The 21,899-nt window shown below is 37.6% G+C and overlaps 1 protein-coding gene across 4 annotated transcripts in view; it reads left to right on the forward strand.

Annotated features, from left to right (window-relative positions):
* Window positions 1–21,899, forward strand: part of VPS8 (VPS8 subunit of CORVET complex) — a 288,453-nt gene that overhangs the window by 234,160 nt on the left and 32,394 nt on the right. For 3 of the 4 annotated variants that reach the window (XM_061166734.1, XM_061166735.1, XM_061166736.1), the window contains one exon: window positions 19,399–19,452. The exons of the other annotated variant lie outside the window; for it this stretch is intronic. In XM_061166734.1, the coding sequence (XP_061022717.1) occupies window positions 19,399–19,452 (54 nt within the window). The remainder of the gene's footprint in view (window positions 1–19,398; window positions 19,453–21,899) is intronic. 4 annotated transcript variants of the gene reach the window in all.

The following is a 21,899-nucleotide window of genomic DNA, read 5'->3' on the forward strand; positions in this document are numbered from 1 at the left end:
ACAGCAGCAAGAAAATAATTCCCAACTTCAGGTAGCTTACCATCTAATAAGAGAGCTAGACAAAAGTAAACAAACTATCAAACATATAATTCAAATTGTGATAGGTACATGAGTACTATGAGGGAAAAGAATGTTACAGGAAGAACAGAAGGAAAACCTACTTTGGATTGGGTGGTCAGAAAATATCTATCTGCAGAGATAAGAAGGGTCCAGCCCTGGAAGAACATTCAAAGCAAAAGATAACAGCAGGCACAAAGGAACAGAGGAGGAAGTAACTTGTTCAAGAAACTGAAAAAGATCAGTCTGGAACATAGTGATAAAGGGGAACATGGCAAAGAATGAAGTTTAAGAGGTAGGGAGGGCCAAACCCTTATTAACTTGTAAGATTCTGGTAAAAAGTTTAGTTTATATTCTTACAGTAAGAGTAAGAAGAGTTTAAAACAAGGGAATTGATACTACCCATTGATTGTGATTGTGGAAAATGTGTAGACAGCCACACCACTATTACCATCCAAGTCTTCACCTCTTTGCCAGAGCAGCATAACAGTCAGATTCTTAAGGTTCTATAAATTTTTTCACTTTCCTTTGATCCAGAAAAAGCTTGAAAAGGAAGACAATAGTACCAAAAAAAAGTGTTTCCAGTCTTTACATAGAACTAAAGCTTTACTGGAAATATAGGCAAATGGCATAAAAAGTTTTGTTGTCCAATAAAATGTGAAAAAATGTTCAACTTTACCAATGATCAAAGCAGTACTAGTTAAAACAGCAATATGATACCACTTTTTAAAATGTGTTAAACTTTCAAATTTTTAAAAATACATATTAAACTGGCATATATTAAAAATACTAATGGATTTATGATAGGGATGTGAGGAGACAGACTAGTGGGAAAGCATATTTGTACAAGTCCACAGTCTCTTATCCAAATTCTTTTAGCCAGACATGTCTCAGAATTCACAATTTTTTTGTTGTTTTTTTTTAAGAATGGTAATACAGAGACTTCCATTTCACTAGGAATCTTTTGGGGGAGGAAATGGTCAAAATATATAAAGCAATGATTCTCAAGACATTGGAGCTCAAGCAGTGGAGGATAATGACCCCTGAGAGACAGTAAACAAATTATATAAATCCTCGCGTTACCCCCAACATACTCCTGGAGGAAAGTTTCCAAGCCATTGCACAGGGAGGGAGAACCAAGGCGAAGTTCATCAGTGTCTCTGAGTTGAGACAGAGCAGGGAGTCCAAGGAAGACTACTGGATGGAAGAGTGCCACACAGAGGGCTCTGGAGATCTGTAGAAGGCAACCTTGCATTGAATACTGACCCATTAGTGTGTGGGGAAATGACTCAAGGCCAGAAAAAGAAGTACCCAAAATATTAGGGGTAGCAGTGCCTCAGATTCATTTAGAGCCAGAAATATTGCAAACCTGGAAAGCATAAGAACTCACAGGGCAGCACTGAGAGTACTAAGTAAGGTTTTGACTCCAGTATTTTGGGGGAAATTTAACCCTAGATTAACTGCTGTTTTGATCCCACCTAACAAAACTTAAAAGCAGAATCTAAAGCAATCAAATTATTTCCGTGTATGTTAACAACATCACAGAGCAAAGTTCAGTAACATGTTAAGGATTACAAAAATATCTAACTGAACAAAGTAGAATTCACAGTGCCTGGCATTTGATAAAAAATTACAAGGCATGCAAGAAAGCAGGAAAATACAAGTCATAAAAAGGATAAAAAATTCAATTACATGACATTCTGGAAAAGGCAAGACTACGGAGACAGTAAAAAAAAAAATCAGTGTTTGCTAGCGGGGAGAAGAGAGGGAAGGATGAATAAATGGAACAGAGAATTTTTAGGGCAGTGAAAATACTCTATATGATACTGTAAATATGGATATGTGCCGTTACATTTTTGTTTAAATCCATAGAATATGCAGTGCCAAGAGTGAGCCCTAATGTAAACTGTGGACTTTGGATGGTGATAATGTGTACATGTAACATGTCACCAGTTACAACAGATGCACCAGTCTGGTGGGAGATGTTGATAATAGGGGAAACTGTGTATCTGTGGGAGTATAGCATATATGTAGTTTCTCCGTACGTTCCTCTCAGTTTTGCTATGAACCTAAAACTATTAAAAAATTGTCTTAAGAAAACAGTCCATTGAAACAGACCCAGAAATGGCACATATGCTAGGATTAGTAGACAAGAACAGCTATTATAATTGTATTCCATATGTTGAAGAAGCTAGAGGAAAGATTGAACATTTTAGAGAGGTGGAAGTTATGAAGAGCCAATCAAACATCTGGAGATTAAACCTTCAATGTAGGAGATGAAGAACACACGAGATGAAATTAACAGCATAATGAGCATTGCAGAATAATTAGTGAACTTGACCTTATAACTGTAGAAACTATCCTGAATCAAATATACACTGAAAAGAAACAGATAACTATGAATTATGGAGCGGCTTGAACTGGCAAAATATAAATGTCACTGGAGTTCTGGAAGAAGTAGGGGCAGGGATAGTACAGAAAAAATGTTTGTAGAAATGTAATGTTGTTCAGTCACCCAGTGGTGCCCGACTACAGCCCCAGGGACTACCACACACCAGGCCTCCACGTCCCTCACCATTTCCCAGAGTTTGCCCAAGTTCATGTTCATTGTGTAGGTGATGCTGTCCAGCCATCTCATCCTCTGATGCCCTCTTCTCCTTCTGCCCTCAATCTTTCCCAGCATCAGGGACTTTTCCAGTGAGTCATCTATTTGCATCAGATGACCAGAATACTGGAGATTCAGCTTCAGCATCAGTTCCTTCCAGTGAATATTCAGGTTGATCTCCCTTAAGATTGACTGGTTTGATCCCCTTGCTGTCCAAGGGACTTTCAGGAGTCTTCTCCAGCACCACAGTTCAAAGGCGTCTATTCATTTGGCATTCTGCCTTCTTTATGGTCCAGGTCTCACAACCGTACATGACCACTGGGAAGACCATAGCCTTGACTATATGGACCTCTGTTGGCAGAGTAATGTCTCTGCTTTTCAACACACTGTCTAGGTTTGTCATTGCTTTCCTGCCCAGAAGCAATTGTCTTCTGATTTCATGGCTTCAGTTACCATCTGCAGTGATTTTGGAGCCCAAGAAGAGGAAATCTATCACTACTTACACCTTTCCCCTTCTATTTGCGATGTAGTAATGGGGCTGGATGCCATGATCTTAGTTTTTTATTTAGTTTTAAGCTGGCTTTTTCACTCTCCTCTTTCACCGTCAAGAGGCTCTTTAGTTCCTCTTTGCTTTCAGCCATTAGAGTGGTATCATCCACTCTGATGCTTCTCCTGCCTGTCTTGATTCTTGCTTGTAACTCATGCAGCCTGGCAGTTCTCATGATGTGTTCAGCGTATAGGTTAAACAAATGGGGTGACAGCAGACAGCCCTGTTGTACTCCTTCCTCAGTCTTGAATCAATCAGTTGTTCCCACACAGGGTCCTAACTGTTGCCTCGTGACCCCCATACAGGTTTCTCAGAAATGTAACACAGAGTCCCAGTTCCAAAAAGGGCCTGTATTGGACAACTCTTCTGTCTGCCAGTAGCAATTATATAGACAAAGTATTGTTTGGAGAGCAACCAGAAGGAGGCAGAAACTGTAGGAACAAACAGCTTAAAAAGAGGGATGCAAACTAAAGCTCTGCTTGACTAGCCTTTTTCCCTTTAGAGCTTATCTCATTTTGCCTTGGGGAACTGGAGGAAAAGAGCTTAAGAAAGTAGTATTGTTATTGAGATGAGGAAACAAGAGTTCAGGACTACCAGATCAGTTGTAAATTGAGAGAGGACATCTCAGAAAGAAGGGAGCCAGGAAAGAGGGATCCCCAAACTCTTTTTGTGAGTTCCCAAGTTGCACATATACAAACAGTGCTTCAAGAAACCAGACAGAAAGTAGCATCAGGAGGCATAAAGCACTGAGCAGAGATAGCAGCAGCTGCATCAGCAGTGCTTAATTTGAGTGCAAGCTTTGACAAATTTGAGGGATTGATAAACACTTCAGATTTTGTATTGAAACAGTAGAAGGACCACGCCTTAGGACTAAATGCCATACTAAGACTAAGGGCAAAAGTGAAATAAATCCTTCCTCACAAAATCAAAGTCCAAACTCATACGATCAGTTGGAAAAGGAAAAGGTAACCTAAAATCAAAAGAAAAAGCATCAGTGGTAGTAGATCTGTGGATGACCTAGATATTTGAATTAGCAGTCAAAGACTTTAAAATAGAAATTACAAATCAGTTAAAGGATTTAGAGGAAAAGATTAGCACAGTGGTTGAATACATAGGGAAATCTTAGCAGATAAATGGAAACTATAAAATAAAGCCAAATGTAAATTCTAGAGCTAAAAAAGCTGAGATGAAAATTTCATTAGCTATCAGCAGCGTTTTTAGCAAATGTTATCTATAACTTGGAGACAGTTCAATAGAAATCATCTTAACAGAAGCACAGAGACTAAAAGATTAAAAATAAGTAAAGAGTACTTGGTAACCTGTGAAATGATATCAGAAGGTCTTATATATATATATATATGTATGTATGTATCTCACTGGCATTCTCAAAAGCAAGGAGAGATAAGTAGGGGGGTGGAACTGAAAATTTCCTACATTTGATGAAAAACATTAACCCATATGTCCAAAACTTAGCAAACTGCTGGTGGGATAAGTACAAAGAAAACCACACTCAGACACATCATTGTCAAACTGCTAAAACCAAAGATAAAGAGGAAATCTTAAAAGCAGCCAAAGATAAGACAATAATACAATAACTGACTTCTCCTATAAAGGCGGTGGGAATGGGAGGCTGGAAGACAAGAAAATGGCATCTTTAAAGTACTAAAGAAAAGTAATAAATGGTGCTTATGTTGTTTGTTATATTACATTCCCAGTGGGGCCTAGGGCAGCATCCCATAATCAAATCCTTACGGGGGAGATAAAGACCATAAATAGCTTCACTTCAGGTCAGGTTTTGATGTCAGATAATTTTTGGTGCCAAAAGTTTTTAAAAAGAATAACTTTTGAATTCAGAGCTTTTTGGATTTTAGAAATATAATAAAAAGGTTTGTGGATCTTATCTGCTTCTCAAGAGGAAAACTGGCAGTTTATATTTATAAATGTGTACACCCTTCCCAGGTGGCTCAGTGGGTAAAGAATCAGCCTGCAGTGCTGGAGACGCAGGAAACATGGGTTCAATCCTTGGGCTGGGAAGATCCCCTGAAGGAGGGCATGGCAACACACTCCAGTATTCTTGCCTGGAGAATCCCATGGACAAAGGAGCCTGGCAGGCTACAGTCCATGGGGTCACACAGAGTCAGATACGACTGAGCAACTGAGCACACACGCTCACACATCCTTAGAAGCAGGAACGTAAAGGAATCTGTGCAGTGAAAGCAACACATGAAGAGTGTGTGCCAAGTGTTACACAAGGATGTCTAGGACAGCATTTTAAAAATAATTTTAAAAAATTGAAAACAATGTCCCAATAGCCTCCTGATACTTGGTTAAATTAGTTATGGTATATCTATGTAATGAATGGACTGCTTTATAGCCATGAAGAAGCATGTTGTCAAAGAATATTGACATGGTGGAATAAACATTCTCAGGATGTTACATGAAAAGATCACAAAACAGTATGATTCCAAATGTTAATAGTAGTTATTGCTGTGTGGTTGTCATGTCATTTTTATTTGCTTTATTTCACTCTTGTATTTCTTAATTTCCATCTATGAACATGTATTCCTTTGGTAATCAGAAAAATCAGGGCTGGTTTTTAAAAAAGCAATGCGATAAGATAATCCTATTGCTATTTAACTTCAGTTTGCTTCTCTATGTTGGGAATCATTTTATTAACAAAGATCACAAAAGTGTGGCATTATTAAGGCCTTGGCATAGTATATCATCCATATCCCCAGATACAGTGTCTACACACCTGAATTTGAAGTGTCTTTTAAGCTGCATTGCCTGAGGCATTTCCAGAAGGAATCCTGTTAAATGAGAAATAAGACCTTTTGTAAGTGATTCTAGACCATTTCTGTTGCCACTTCAAACACTCTGATTTAATCTCCAGAGAATAGCTTTCTCAGATAAATTGTCCAGCACCACATCTAGTTCTTGGCTTGTTTTAAAAAGTCTGCAGATCCTTTTATGAGGTCATTTTTTAAAAGCTTAAATATCTACTTTACTTTGAAAATCTATTTTCTCTCTTTTCAGAAAGAGCATACCAGGAGTTAAAATTGGATCACATTTAGCAAGCTACATCATACATCTGGAGTAAATTCCAGAGTATTAATGTCATGGTATGTTAAAGCAAAGACTTTCAAGTCTAATTTTTGCAGACCTACTAAATCTTAAAGGACAGTCTGGGTAGCCAACACTTTTGATCCCTGAGTTGAGGTATGTTTTCTAAAGTTATTCTGAAAGTCAGAGGGGAAAGGCAGAAAAGACTGCAGTATGGTCCTGTTTGAATAGCTTGATGCCACAGTTATAGGAAATGTTTTTATCACCTTTTACTGTAGGCTCTTAGAATTAAACTGTTGGAATTGAAACAGGCTTGAGAAGTTGAGCCCAGTTGCTTTCCCAGTGCTTATATCTCTTCTGCATCATTCTAGACAGATAGTATCTAGTATCTATTGAACTACTTATAATAATTATTTCTTCTTATATGTTAATAAGTTGATATTCTGATTTTATATCTTAGTCTCTGTGTGCTTAATATTTGCTAGAATTCACTGCTGAAACTATGTGAACTTGGAGTTTTCTTTGTGTAAAGATTTGATAACAAATTTAGCTTCTTTAATACATGTAGGGCTATTCATATTTTATCTTGGGTCCATTTTTATATGTTGCTTTTAAGGAGTGTGTCCTTTTCATTTATCAAATTTTTGGTATAAAGTTGTTCTTAATAGGCTCCTATTGCCTCTTCAACATCTGTGAGTATTGTGGCACAGAGTAATAATTTCCTTTTCATTGCTAATAATGGTAACTTATATTCTATTTTTCTCAGTCTAAATAGCAATTTATCAATTTTGTTATTTTCAAAAAACCAGTGTTGGCTTTGTTAGTTTTCTCTGTTGTTTTGTTTCATTTCTATTGCATTGATTTCTGCCTATTCTTAGTTTGGTTTTACTTTCATCTTCTTTTTCTAGCTTCTTAAATTGGAAGCTTCTTTATTTTAAACCTTTGTTTTCCAGAATAGCATAAAAAGCTGTAAATGTCTTTCTGAACACTCTTTTATTTTTTTTTCTTTTTTTTTTTTCTAAAAGTGAAGTCACTCAGTCATGTCCAACCCTTTGCGACCCCATGGACTGTAACCTATCAGGCTTCTCTGTCCATGAGATTATCCAGGCAAGAGTGCTGGAGTGGGTTGCCATTTCCTTCTCCATCTGAACACTCTTTTAACTGTACTCTACAAATTTCCTTAAATGTTTTATTGAGGTATAGTTGATATAAAATAAATTGTACTTGAAGTATACAAATTTAACATAGGTATATGTATATGAATTCATCAACACACTCAAGGTACTGACCCTGTCCATCACCTGCAAAAATTTACTCAGTTCCTCTCTTTTGATCCAGGGAAGTCACCGATTGACTTTCTGTCACAGTACATTGATTTGCATCTTGTGGTTGCTGTGTGTGCTCAGTCTTATCTGACTCTTTGCGACCCTGGTGCTACAGTCCATTGTAGCCCCGCAGGCTCCTCTGTCCGTGGGATTTCCCAGGCAAGAATACTGGAGTAGGTTGCCATGCCCTCCCCCCAGGGGATATTTCTGACCCAGGGATCAAACCCACATCTCCTGTGGCTCCTTCATTGGCAGGCAAATTCTTTACCACTGAGCCCCTTGAGAGGTCCTGCATTTTCTAGAATTTTAAATAAATGAAACCATAAAGTATGTATGCTTTTTTGGTCTGGGTTCTTCACTCAGTGAAGTTATTTGAGATGCATCCACATTGTTGTATCGAGAGTTCATTCCTTCTTACTGGTGAGTAATATTATATTTTATGGATATACCATAATTTGTTTATTGCACCAGTTGATAGACATTTGGACAGTTTTAGTTTATGGCTGTCATAGATAAAGCTTTTATGAAAATTTGTGTAAAATTTTTTGTTTCAACATATATTTTTATTTCTCTTGAGTGATACCTCAGAACGGAGTGGCTGACTCATATGAAAAATGTATGTTTATCATTTTAAGAAACTGCCTAACTGTTCTCCAAAGTGGTTGTAGCATTTTACTTTCCTGCCAGAAGTTATGAGGGTTCCAGTTCCTCCGCATCTTGATATAGTCAGCCTTTCTAATTTTGGCTGTTCTAATAGGTGTGCAGTGGTATCTCATTATATTTTTAATTTGCATTCTGTGAATGACTAATGAAATAGAGCATCTTTTCATGTGTTTATCGTCTTTGGAGAAATGTCTGTTCAAGCCCTTTGCCCATTTTTTAATTGAGTGGCTTGTCCTATTGTTGTTGAGTTTAGGAGTTCTGTATATAGTCTGGGTATTAACCCTTACCACGGGTGTCATTTGCAAATACTTTCTTCCAGTCTCTGAGCTGCCTTTTTATGCTATTTATAGTGTCCATTTGTCCGTGAAAGTTTAATTTTGATGAAGTCCAGTTTGTCTCTTTGTTGTTGTTGCTGCTTGTGCCTTTGCTGTCACATCCAAGAAATCTAAATCTTAAGTCATGGAACTTTTCCCCCTGTATTTTTTTCCTAAGAGTTTCATAGTGTTAGCTCTGGCATTTAGGTCTTTGATCCATTTTGAGGTAATTTTTGATATATATGATAGACTGTAAGTCTAGCTTCATTCTTTTGCTTGTGGCTCTCCAGTCCTCCTACCACCGTTTTGTCGAAATGACGGTCTTTTCCACATTAAATGGTCTTACTTAGCACCCTTGTTGAAAATCATTTGACCATATACACCATTTACAGGATTTATTTCCAGTCTATTTTATTCTCTTCTATAATTCTATTCTATTCTATAATTCTAACTGTTTCTTTGGCGGGGGGGAGTTGTATGTACACACACATATTTTTCCATATAGGTTATTGCAAGAAATAACCTATAGTTATTCTTAGGTTAAGAAGATGTTGAATATAGTTCTCTGTGTTAGACATTAAATCATTGCTGTTGATCTGTTTTATACATAGTGGCGTGCACCTGTTCATCCTGTACTCCTAATTTATCCCTACTCCCCATTTCTCCTTTGGTAACTGTAAGTTTGTCTTTCTATGTCTGTGAGACTATTTCTGCTTTGTAAATAAATTCATTTGTGTTATTTTTAGGTTCCACATATAAGTGATACTATATAATATTTGTCTGTCTTTGCCTTTCTCTGACTTCACTCAGTTACTATTTCTAGGTCCTTCCATGTTGCTTCAGATGGCAATATTTCATTTTTTTTTATGGCTGAGTTTTATACACACACACACACACCCTCCCCCCCACATCTTCTTTATCTGTTCATCTGTTGATAGATATTTAAGTTGCTTCCATGTCTTGGCTACTGTAAATAGTGCTGCTATTAATGTTGGGGTGCACAAACCTTTTTGTGTTTTTTATTTATTTTTTTCATTTATTTTTATTAGTTGGAGGCTAATTACTTTACAATATTGTAGTGGTTTTTGTCATACATTGACAGGAATCAGCCATGGATTTACATGTGTTCCCCATCCTGATCCCCCCTCCCGCCTCCCTCCCCATCCGATCCCTCTGGGTCTTCCCAGTGCACCAGCCCTGAGCACTTGTCTCATGCATCCAACCTGGGCTGTTGATCTGTTTCATCCTTGATAGTATACTTGTTTTCAATGAATTAAAGTTTTTTCCAGGTATATACCCAGGAGTAGGATTGCTGGATCATATGGTAGTTCTTGTTTTAGTTTTTTAAGGGACCTCCTTATTGTTTTCCAGAGTGGCACCAATTTTTATTCATGCCAGTAGTGTAGGAGAGTTCCTTTTTTCCCATACTCTATCCAGCATTTATTATTTGTAGACTTTTTAATTATGACCATTCTGATTGTTGTGAGGTAATATCTCATTGTGGTTTTGACTTGCATTCCTCTAATAATTAGTTGATGTTGATCTTTTTAAGTGCCTGTTGGCCATCTGAATGTCTTGGAGAAATGTCTATTAAGATCTTCTGCCCATTTTTTGATTGAATTGTTTGTTTTTTTTGATACTGAGTTGTATGAGCTGTTTTTATAATTTAGAAGTTAAGCCCTTGTCAGTTGCATCATTTGCAAATATTTGCAGTCTATAAGTTGTCTTTTTGTTTTGTTTATGATGTCCTTTGTTGTGCAAAAGCTTTTTAAGTTTGATTAGGTTCCATTTGTTTACTTTTGCTTTTATTTCTTTTGTACTGGGAGAGTAAGTAATCTAAGAACATATTGGTGCGATTTATGTCAGAGAATGTTTTGCCTATGTTCTGTTCTAGGAGTTTATGGTGTTGTGTCTTATATCAATATTTAGGTTTTTAAACCACTTCGAGTTTATTTTTGTATGTGATATGAGTGAGTGTTCTAATTTCATTGATTGACATGAGTCTTTCCAGCTTTCCAAACACCACTTGCTAGAGACTGTTTTCTCCATTATGTATTCTTGCCTCCTTTGTCAAAGATTAATTGATTGTAAATATGTGGGTTTATTTCTGTTCCATTGATCTGTACATCTGTTTTTGACTGGCACAGTTTTGATCACTGTAGCTTTGCAGTAAGTTTGGAAATCAAGAAGTGTAAGACCTTTAGCTTTGTTCTTTTTTAATTGATTATTTTTTGCTACTCAGGGTCCCTTGAGATTGCATATAAATTTTAGGATGGATTTTTCTATTTCTCAAATTGCCATTACATTTGAAAGTGACCCTATTGAATCTATAGGTTACTTTAGATAGTATGGACATCTTAACAATATTTAGTCTTCTGAACTTCTTTCTATTTGTCTTTGTCATTAATTTCTTTCAGCAACATTTTGTAGTTTTCAGTATATAAGTCTTTTCCTCCTTACATTTATTCCTAGGTATTTTATTATTTTTGATGCTATAGTAAATAGAATTGTTTCTTAATTGCCTTTTTGAACTGTTAATTGTTAGCGTATAGGAATACAACTGATTTTCTGTATTTTATATCCTACTACTTTACTTAATTTGTTTATTCTAATAGCTTTTTTGTGGAATCTGAATTTATAATTTTCTACAAATAAGAGCATATTATCTGCCAACAGAGGTAGTTTTCCTTGTTTCTTTCCAATTTGAATGCCTTTTATTCTTGCCTAATTTCTCTGGCTAGGACATTTATTGATTTGTGTATGTTAAACCCTCCTTGCATCCCATGAATTCCACTTAAACTTGATATATGAACTTTATAAGGTGCTGTTGAATTCAGTTTGTGAGTATTTTGTTGATGATTCTTTCAACTATATTCATCAGGGATATTGACCTGTAATCTTCTTTCCTTCAAGGTTAATGCTGATCTCCCAAAATGAGTTCCCTCCTCTTCAGTTTTTTGGGAGAGTTGGAGAAAGAATGGAATTAATTCTCCTTCAAATATTTGGTGGAATTCACCAATGAAACTATCTTGTTCTGGACTTCTCTGAGGAAGTTTTTTTTATTACTGATTCAGTTTTCTTACTAATGTTTGGCCTATTCAGATCTTGTTTCTTCATGATTATGGGTATTTTTAGGATCTAATTTCCTTTTGATTTCTTCTTTGATCAAGCATTATTTGGAAATGTGTCAGTTCCTAAATATTTGAGAATTTTCCAGAAATCTTTGTGTTACTTATGTCTAATTTATTTCTATTACAGTCAGAGAACATTCTTTGTATGACTTGAATTGTTTGAAATTAATTGAAAATTGCTATTGTCAGAAAGTAATCTGTATTGGTAAATGGTCCGTGTATACAGGCTTACCTCATTTTATCCTGCTTTCCTTTTTTTTTTTTTTTTTTCTTTTTATCCTGCTTTCCTTTATTGCACTTTGCAGAAACTGCATTTCTTTTTTACAGGTTGAAGATTTATGGCAGTTTTGCCTCAAGCAAGTTTATTGGCACCACTTTTCCAAAAGCGTTTACTCACTTTGTGTCTCTGTGTCACATTTTGGTAATTCTCACAGTATTTTTCATTATTATTGCATGGTGATCTGTGATCAGTGATCTTAGATGTTACTATTGTAATTGTTTGGGGACCACAAACTGCACTTACTTAAGATGGCAAACTTAATCAATAAATGTATGTCTTCTGATTGCTCTGCCTACTAGCCGATCCCCTGTTTCTTTCCCTTTCCTTAAGAAAGAAAGAAAGTGCTAAGTTGTGTCCAACCCCATGGACTATACAGTCCATGGAATTCTCCAGGCCAGAATACCAGAGTAGGTAGCCTTTCCCTTATCCAAGCCTCCCTATTCCCTGAGACCCATTAATTTTGAAGTTAGGCCCATTGAATACCCTGCAGTGGCCTCTAAGTGTTCAGGTGAAAGGAAGAGTCACATTTCTCTCACTTTAAATCAAAAGCTAGAAATGATTAAGCTTACTGAGAAAGCCTTACCAAAAGCCAAAATGGATCAGAAGCTAGGCCTCTTGTGCCAAACAGTTAATCCAAGTTGTGAATGAAAAGTAAAAGTTCTTAAAGGAAATTAACAGTGCTACTTCAGTGAACACACAAATGATAAAGCAAAACAGTCTTATTGCTCATGTGGAAAAAGTTTTAGTGGTCTGGATAGAAGATCAAATCAGCCATAAAATACACTTAATTCAAAGCAAGGCCCTAATTGTCTTCAATTCTGTGAAGGCTGAAAAAACTGAGGAGGCTGCTGAAGAAAAGTCTAAAGCTAGCAAAGGTTGGTTCATTAAGTATAAGAAAAGAAGCCATCTTTGTAACATGAGTGCAAGGTGAAGCAGAAAGTACTGATGTAGAAGCAACAGCAAGTTATTCAGAAGATCTAGCTAAGATAATTAATGAAGGTAGGGACACTAAATGACAGATTTTCATCATAGACGAAATAGCCTTATGTTAAAAGAAGATGCCTTGCCCTCTAGGACTTTTATAGCTAGAGAGGAGAAGTTAGTGCTTGGCTTCAAAACTTCAAAGGACAGATTGACTCTCTTGTTAGTGGCTAATGCAGCTCATGACTTGATGATGAAGCCAGTGCTAATTTACCATTCCCAAAATTCTGGGGCCCTTAAGAATTACGCTAACTTTGCTTTGCCTGTGCTCTATAAATGGAACAACAAAGTCTGGATGACAGCACATCTGCTTACAACATGGTTTACTAAATATTTTAAGCTTGTTGTTGAAACATACTGCTCAGAAAAAAGTTTCCTTTGAAAAAATATTATGGCTCACTGACAATGCATCTGGTCATGTAAGGACTCTGATGGAGATATATAACAAAATTAATATTGTTTTCATGCTTGCTAATACAGTTTCCATTCTGTAGCCCATGGATCAAAGAGGAATTTTGACTTTTAAGTTTATTATGTGAGAAATATATTTTATAAGGCTATAGCTGACATAGATAGTTCACTGATGGATCTGAGCAAGGTCAACTGAAAACCTTCTGGAAAGGATGCACCATTCTAAATGCCATTAAGATCATTGGTGATTCATGGGAAAGGACAGAATATCAACATTAACAGGAGTTTGGAAGAAGTTTATTCCAACCCTCACAGATTACTTAGAGGGATTCAAGACTTCATGGAGGAAGTCACTGCAGATGTGGTGGAAGTGGCAAGTGAATTAGAAGTAAAACCTGAGGATGTGACTGGATTGCTGCAATATCATGATAAAACTTGAACACATGAGGTGTTGCTTCTTATGAATGAACAAAGAAAGTGTTTTCTTGAGATGGGATCCACTCCTGGTAGAATGCTGTAAAGATTGTTGATATGATAACGAAGGATTTATGTTACATAAACTTAGTTGATAAAGCAGTAACAAGGTTTAAAAAGATTGACTCCAATTTTTAAAGAAGTTCTGTTGTGGGTAGAATATTGTCAGACTGCTTTGCATGCTACAGAAAAATCATTCGTGAAAGGAAGAGTCAGTAGATGTGGCACACTTATTGTAAGTAATTGCCACAGCCACCCCAGCCTCCAGGAACCACCACCATGATCAATCAGCAGCCATCAACATACAGGCAAGACCCTCCATCAACAAAGAAATTATTACTCACTGAAGGCTCAGATTATAGTTAGCATTTTTTAAGCAAGAATATATTTTTCAATTAAAATATGTACATTGTTTCTTTAGATATAATGCTCCTTCATAGAATAGTATAGTGTAAACAACTTTTATATGCAACAGGAAACCAGAGAATTGTGTGACTTGCTTTATTGCAACTTTTGCTGTAATGCAATGGCCTGAAACTGAATTCGTAATATCTCTGAGATATATCTCTACTGTACCTGAAAAAGATTATGTATGTATTCTGCCTTTGTTGGGTAGAGGGTTCTGTCAATGTATATCTTCTATATCCTTCCTTTTTATTTTTTATAATCGACATTTAATATTGCGTGGTTTGAGTGCACCATGTGTTGGTTTGATGCATTTGTATATTACAATATGATTACCCCACTAACCTTTGTTGTTCAGTCGCTCAGTCATGTCTGACTCTTTGCAACCCCATGGACTGCAGCATGCCAGGCTTCCCTGTCCTTCATCATGTCCGAGAGCTAACTCAGACTCATGTCCATTGAGATGGTGATGCCATCCAAACATCTCATCCTCTGTCATCCGATTGTCCTCCTTTCAATCTTTCCTGGCATCAGGGTCTTTTCTAATGAGTCAGATCTTCACATCAGGTGGCCAAAGTATTGGAGCTTCAACTTCAGCATCAGTCCTTCCAATGAATATTCAGGATTGATTTCTTTTAGGATTGACTGGTTGGATCTCCTTGCAGTCCAAGACACTCTCAAGATTGTCTTCTCCAACACCACAATTCAAAAGCATCAATTCTTTGGCATTCAGCCTTCTTTATGGTCCAACTCTCGCCTCACTAAATAACTACTGGAAAAACTATAGCTTTGACTTGATGGACCTTTGTTGGCAAAGTAATGTCTTTGCTTTTTAATATGCTGTCTAGGTTGGTCATAGCTTTTTTTCCAAGGAGCAAGTGTCTTTTAATTTCATGGCTGCAGTCACCATCTGCAGTGATTTTGGAGCCCAAGAAAGTAAAATCTGTCACTGTTTCCATTGTTTCCCCATCTATTTGCCATGAAGTGATGGGGCCAGAGGCCATGACCTTAGTATTTTAAATGTTGAGTTTTAAACCAGCTTGTTCACTCTCCTCTTTCACCTTCATCAAGAGGCTCTTTAGTTCCTCTTCATTTTCTGCCATAGAGGTGGTGTCATCCACATATCTGAGGTTACTGATATTTCTCATGGCAGTCTTGATTCCAGCTTGTGCTCCATCCAGCTCAGCATTTCACATGATGTACTCTGCATGTAAGTTAAATATTCAAGGTGACAACATACAGCCTTGACTTACTGCTTTCTCAGTTTTGAACCAGTCTGTTGTTCCATGTCTGGTTCTAACTGTTGTGTCTTGACCTGCATATACAGGTTTTTCAGGAGGCATGTAAGGTGGTCTGCTATTCACATCTCTTGAAGAATTTTCCACAGTTTGTTGTGATCCACACAGTCAAAGGCTTTGGTGTAGTCAATGAAGCAGAAGTAGGTATTCTTCTGAAATTCTCTTGCTTTTTCTATGATCCAGCGGATGTTTGCAATTTGATCTCTGGTTCCTCTGCCTTTTCTAAATCCAGCTTGAACATCTGGAAGTTCTCGGTTCACATACTGTTGAAGTGTGGCTTGGAGAATTTTGAGCATTACTTTGCTAGCATGTGAGATGAGTGCAGTTGTGCAGTAGTTTGAATATTCTTTGGCATTGCCTGTCTTAGGGATTGGAATGAAAACTGTGACCTTTTCCAGTCCTGTGGCCACTGCTGAGTTTTCCAAATTTGCTGGCATATTGAGTGCAGCACTTTCACAGCATCATCTTGGAGGATTTGAAACAGCTCAGCTGAAATTCCATCACCTCCACTAGCTTTGTTCATAGTGATGCTTCCTAAGGCCCACTTGACTTCACATTCCAGGATGTCTGGCTCTCACCTGAGTGATCACACCATTGTGGTTATCTGGGTCATTAAGACGTTTTTTGTGTAATTCTTCTGTGTATTCTTGCCACCTCCTCTTAATATCTTCTACTTGTTATATCCTTACTATTTCTGTCCTTTATTGTGCCCATCTTTGCATGAAGTTTCCCCTTGGTATCTGATTTTCTTGAAGAGATCTCTAGTCTTTCCCATTCTGTTGGTTTCCTCTATTTCTTTGCATTGTTCATTTAGGAAGGCTTTCTTATCTCTCTTTGCTATTCTTTGGAACACTGCATTCAGATGGGTATATATTTCCTTTTCTCCTTTGCCTTTCACTTCTTCTTCTTTTTTTTTTTTTTTTTTTTTGCTTCTGGCACATTCCTTTTATTTTTCTATATATAAAGAGCCTATAAGGATAAAAAAAAACAACTTCTGAAACAAGATCATCCACTCTCTTATCATATATTTTCCATCTTCTTTTTCTTTTTTTTTTTTCCATTTTTTTTTTATTAGTTGGAGGCTAATTACTTTACACACTTCTCTTCTTTTCTCAGCTGTTTGTAAGGCCTCCTCAGACAACCATTCTGCCTCTTCGCATTTCTTTTTCTTGGGGATGGTTTTGAGCACCACCTCCTGTACATGTTATGAACCTCTGTCCATAGTCCTTCAGACTCTCTGTCTATCAGATCTAATCCCTTGAATCTATTTGTCACTTCCACTGTATAATCATAAGGGATTTGATTTAGGTCATACCTGAATGGCCTAATGGTTTTCCCTACTTTCTTCAATACAAGTCTGAATTTGGCAACAAGGAGTTCATGATCTGAGCTGCAGTCAGCTCCCAGTCTTGTTTTTGCTGACTGTATAGCGCCGCTCCATCTTTGGCTGCAAAGAATGTAATCAGTCTGATTTCGGTATTGACCATCCATTGATGTCCATGTGTAGAGTCATCTCTTGTGTTGTTGGAAGAGGGTGTTTGTTATGACCATTGCATTCTCTTGACAGAACTCAGTTAGCCTTTGCCCTGCTTCATTTTGTACTTCAAGGCCAATCTTGCCTATTACTCCAACTATCTCTTGACTTCCTACTTTTGCATTCCAGTCCCCTATAATGAAGGACACTTTTTTTTTTTTTTTTTGGTGTTCATTCTCGAAAGCCTTGTAGGTCTTCATAAAAGTGTTCAACTTCTTTGCCATTAGTAGTTGGGATATAGATTTGGATTGTTGTGATATTGAATGGTTTGCCTTGGAAACAAACAGATCATTCTGAATCCAAGAACTGCATTTCAGACTCTTTTGTTGACTGTGAGGGCTACTCCATTTCTTCTAAGGGATTCTTCCCCACTGTAGTAGATATAACAGTCATCTGAATAAAATTCACCCATCCATCCATTTTAGTTCACTGATTCCTAAAATATCGATGTTCACTCTTGCCATCTCCCATTTGACCACTTCCAATTTACCTTGATTTATGGACCTAACATTCCAGGTTCCTATGCAGTATTGTTCTTTGCAGCGTTGGACTTCACTTTCACCACCAGCCATATTCACAGCTGGGTGTTGTTTCCACTTTGGCTCAGCCTGTTCATTCCTTTTGTAGCTCTCTGCTCTTCTCCAGTAGCATATTGGGCACCTCTTGACCTGGGGAGTTCATCTTTCAGTGTCATACCTTTTTGCCTTTTCATACCAGTAGCCTTAGCACGCACCTTTATCATGTCAATAATTACCATTTCTTTTTTGTGTTGAGAATGGTAACAATCTAGTCTCTTAGCAATGTACAGTACAGTAGAATATTGTTGACTCTGATCACTGTGTTGTGTCTTAGATCTTCAGAACTTATTTCTCTACTAGTTACAAGGTTATCCTCTTTAACAACATCCCCCCCATCACCCCTAACCTCCCAGCCCCTAGTAACCACCATTCTACTTTCTGTTTTTACAAGTCCAGCTTTTCTAAATTCCACTTGTAAGTGATACCATACAACATTTGTCCTTCTTTGTCTGACTTCTCTCTTTGTGTAATACCCTCTAGGTCCATCCTGTAAGGTTTCCTTCTTTTGTGACTGAATAATATTTCATTGCGTTTGTGTGAGGATGTGAGATATATATATATATATATATATATGGGTGAGCATGTATCTCGTCAAGATGTTGATTTCAATTCCTTCTGATACATACTCAGCAGTGAGATTGCTGGATGATATGATAGTTCAGTTTTTAAAATGTTTTGAGGAACTGCCATACTGTTTTCCATAATAACTGTACCAATCTACATTCCTACCAACAGTGTGTAAGGGGTCCCTTTCTCCACATCCTCTCCAACATTGGTTATCCCTTACCTTTTTTTTATGAAAACCATCCTAACTGGTGTGAGGTGATACATCACTGCAGTTTTGCTTTGCATTTCCCTCATAAGTGATGTTGAACACTTTTTCATGTATCTGTTGTTCTTTGGTATGTCTTCTTTGAAAAAATGTTCAGATCCTTTGCCCATTTTTTAAATTGGGTATATCTTCTGTAATCTTCATATTTGTTCTCTCATTTCTTGAGAGAAATATGGAAATCTGACTGTAAGATCTATTTCTCCTTGCATTTCTATCACTTTTTAACTTATGTATTTTAAGCTGTTAGATGTATAGATGTTTAGGATTGTTATGTCCTCCTGATGAATTGATTTCTTTATCATTATGAAATAATATATCCTTGACTACTTTGGATCATGTCAGTTGTCCACAAAGATAATTAAAATTAATATTGTCCCCAAAGATCTATTAGGTTCCTTACCATTTGGCTAAAACCAATTTGGACCATCTGTAATACTTTTCATAGCTTAATCACATTTTTATCTTGGCTAACCACTGAGTTTTTCATCTCAGAGAAACTTCAAAGGGACTTTAAAAAATATACATATATTAATTGGTTCCCTTAAAATGTCTGTTTTATCTCAGTTATACCACTTCTGGGGCTTCCCAGGTGGCACTAGTGGTAAAGAATCCACCTGCCAGTGCAAGGGACGCAAGAGACTCGGGTTTGATCCCTGGGTCAGGAAGATCCCCTGAAGAAGGAAATGATATTTCAGTCCAGAATTCTTGCCTGGAAAATTCCATGGGCAGAGGAGCTTGGCAGGCTACAGTCCATGGGGCCTCAAAGAATTGGACAGGACTGAGCACGTGCACGCACACACTACCATACCACTTCTAATTGAGTTACTTTGAGGGTGGGTCAAACAAAACTAAACTGTAAATAAGAAGATATCAAAAGGTTTGCCTTTTTTTTTCCCCTAGGTAAAAATGTCCCCATCCTGTCATCCATCCAAAGGGGATCCTGCTATTAAAAAGGTGAGTGAGTTTTAATGGAAGAAAGCCAACTTCCTCCTTCTGTGTGTGTGTGTTCTCCTCTGTTGAACAGTGTTCTCAAAATGAGTGATTTTTAATCATCTAAATGCTGTCAAAAGTTCTTTCTGATTGGATGCCTTAAATGGGTGTCACCGGAGCTCTTTGACTTTTCCAAAGAAGCCAATTGGGGGTTTGAGTCTAGCATCAGTCTCCTGGCAACTAGGGACTTTCATTGTTCTAGAATTCCTGTGTGTGTACTATTTGCTGAGTTGCTTCAGTTGTGTCCGACCCTTCACAACCCTATGGACTGTAGCCTGCCAAGCAACTCTGTCTGGGATTCTCCAGGATCGGGTTGTCATGCCCTCCTCCAGGAGATCTTCCTGACCTAAAGATCGAACCCACGTCTCATGTCTCATGCATTGGCAGGAAGGTTCTTTACTACTAGCGCCAAATGGGCATCCTGGTATCAGTGAGTGATAGCAGATGAAAGATATTCTAAGGATGAAAGGTTTTTCTTAACAATGTACCATCCCTCCAGGTGGCTGTTCCTGAAACAAATTAGCCTGAGGTGTTAACATTTCAGCAGGTATCAGCTAAGTAAGTCCTCATAAATACTCATGAGATAGAACTTCTATCTGTGCTATTTCACCCCTTGACTGTAAACTCTGTGGCACAGATAGAGTGTGTCTTTCAACCAAGTAATTCTCAGATGATGCCAAGAGAACCACTAAAATCCTTTTCTTTATCCGGCTGCAGCAGTACAGTGGAAACATAGCCAACAGATTGGCATTTTTGCTATGCTCTCTTTTTCTGTTTTTATTTCTCTGATAGTTGACGTGTCCCTGGTTGAAGGTTTGCTTTCCTTGCCCCCCCCCCCTTTTTTAAACAATTTCACAGCATCCATGTTGGCAAAGGCTTGTATAATAGAACAAAAATAACAACTTGCTGGCCCTGTTGACTTAACAGCAGGTTCTAGCTTCAAAGCATCGTGCCAAAAACGGGTCCTTTTTCTCTGCCTTCAGAATCCTCTGAGACTGCTTCAAAGGAAAAAAAAAAAAAATAGAAGCAAAATATGTTGTCTGAAAAGCCCTAGAACATGTTGCACATGAAGACCTCTTTCACTCTTGTCAAGGCAGCAAGGGCAGGCAAGACAGTGGTGCTGATTGCTGCCGCCCAGAACCATCACACCGTAACATGAGGAGCTGGAAAGGGCATCAGCCACTTAGTCCCACCCAGTAAACAAAGGAGGAAACTGGACTCTAGAGGGAAATGTTTTTGCCTCTCTCAGCTGTTACATGGAACACACTTCTAGCACAGTGGTTAAAAACCCATACTTTGGGTTCAGCCAGACTTGGATTCAAAGATCAACTCTTCTACTTCTTTATTTGAATAACCTCAAGTCAGCCTCCCTGTTTCCTTCTCTGTAAAAGGATAATACTACCTCTCAGAACTTAAAGATTAAATGAGAAACGATTTAAGTGCCTACCACTGTGCCTGACACATATTAAATGCTCCATAAATTATAACTGGCATTAAAACACAAGTCTTCCCCAACTCCTAGACTAATGTCCTTTCACTTTGTTATGCTACTGATATTATTGTCCGTTCAGCAAATATTTCTTTGTACTGGATAATGAGCTAAGAAGCTCATTATAGAGATGAGAAATAACATCCATGTTCTCAAGGACCTCAGCCTTTAGTGGAAAAGGTAGACAGGTGCCCTGACAGTTACCTTGCAACTTGACACATGCCATGCAGGATGATGGGGTGCTGCAAGAATGCGGGGGAGAAGCCCTGTTTTAAAATTACCAACCTCAGTTAGTACAACTCTTATATTCTTTAGGTACAGAGTCCAGTTAAGAAATTTGAGAAATGGTTAGCTGCTCCCCTACTAGATTATAATGAAATTATAGTGAAATTATAATGAAATTATAGATTATAATGAAAGCAAATCCAACCATACTTAAAGACATTTATTAAATTAATATCTCAAAATTAATACATATTTTGAATACCTTTTAGCAATGAGAGACCATTTCTAATGTTTAACATTCTGATTATCAAGCCATTAATTTTACCAACGGAAAATTTTTCTGTTGATCTCTGAGCTAATGAGCCAAGTTGTAGGTGTTAGTCCATATATGAACTGCTAAAGGGCTCTTAGGAACCTCCTTTGGAAATTCATATAAGCTGCCATCTCTGAAATGTGGATTCTTGGTTAGGGCCACTGACCACCCCTGACTTGAAGCCCTAACTTAACAGCATGTGCTTAGTACCTCACTGGTTACAGTATTTAGAAAAACTTTAAAATGTACATCATAACAGGTGCCTCTCCCAGACTAAGAGAAGAGACCAGGGAAGGCTTCCCAGTGGAGGTAGAGTTTAATCCAGCCTGGAAACAAGGGAAAAGGTATTCTTGGCAGATACAGGTGAACACAGCACATTTCAGG

Source organism: Dama dama, chromosome 19, assembly GCF_033118175.1.
Source record: "Dama dama isolate Ldn47 chromosome 19, ASM3311817v1, whole genome shotgun sequence".
In the NCBI taxonomy this organism is placed as follows: domain Eukaryota; kingdom Metazoa; phylum Chordata; class Mammalia; order Artiodactyla; family Cervidae; genus Dama; species Dama dama.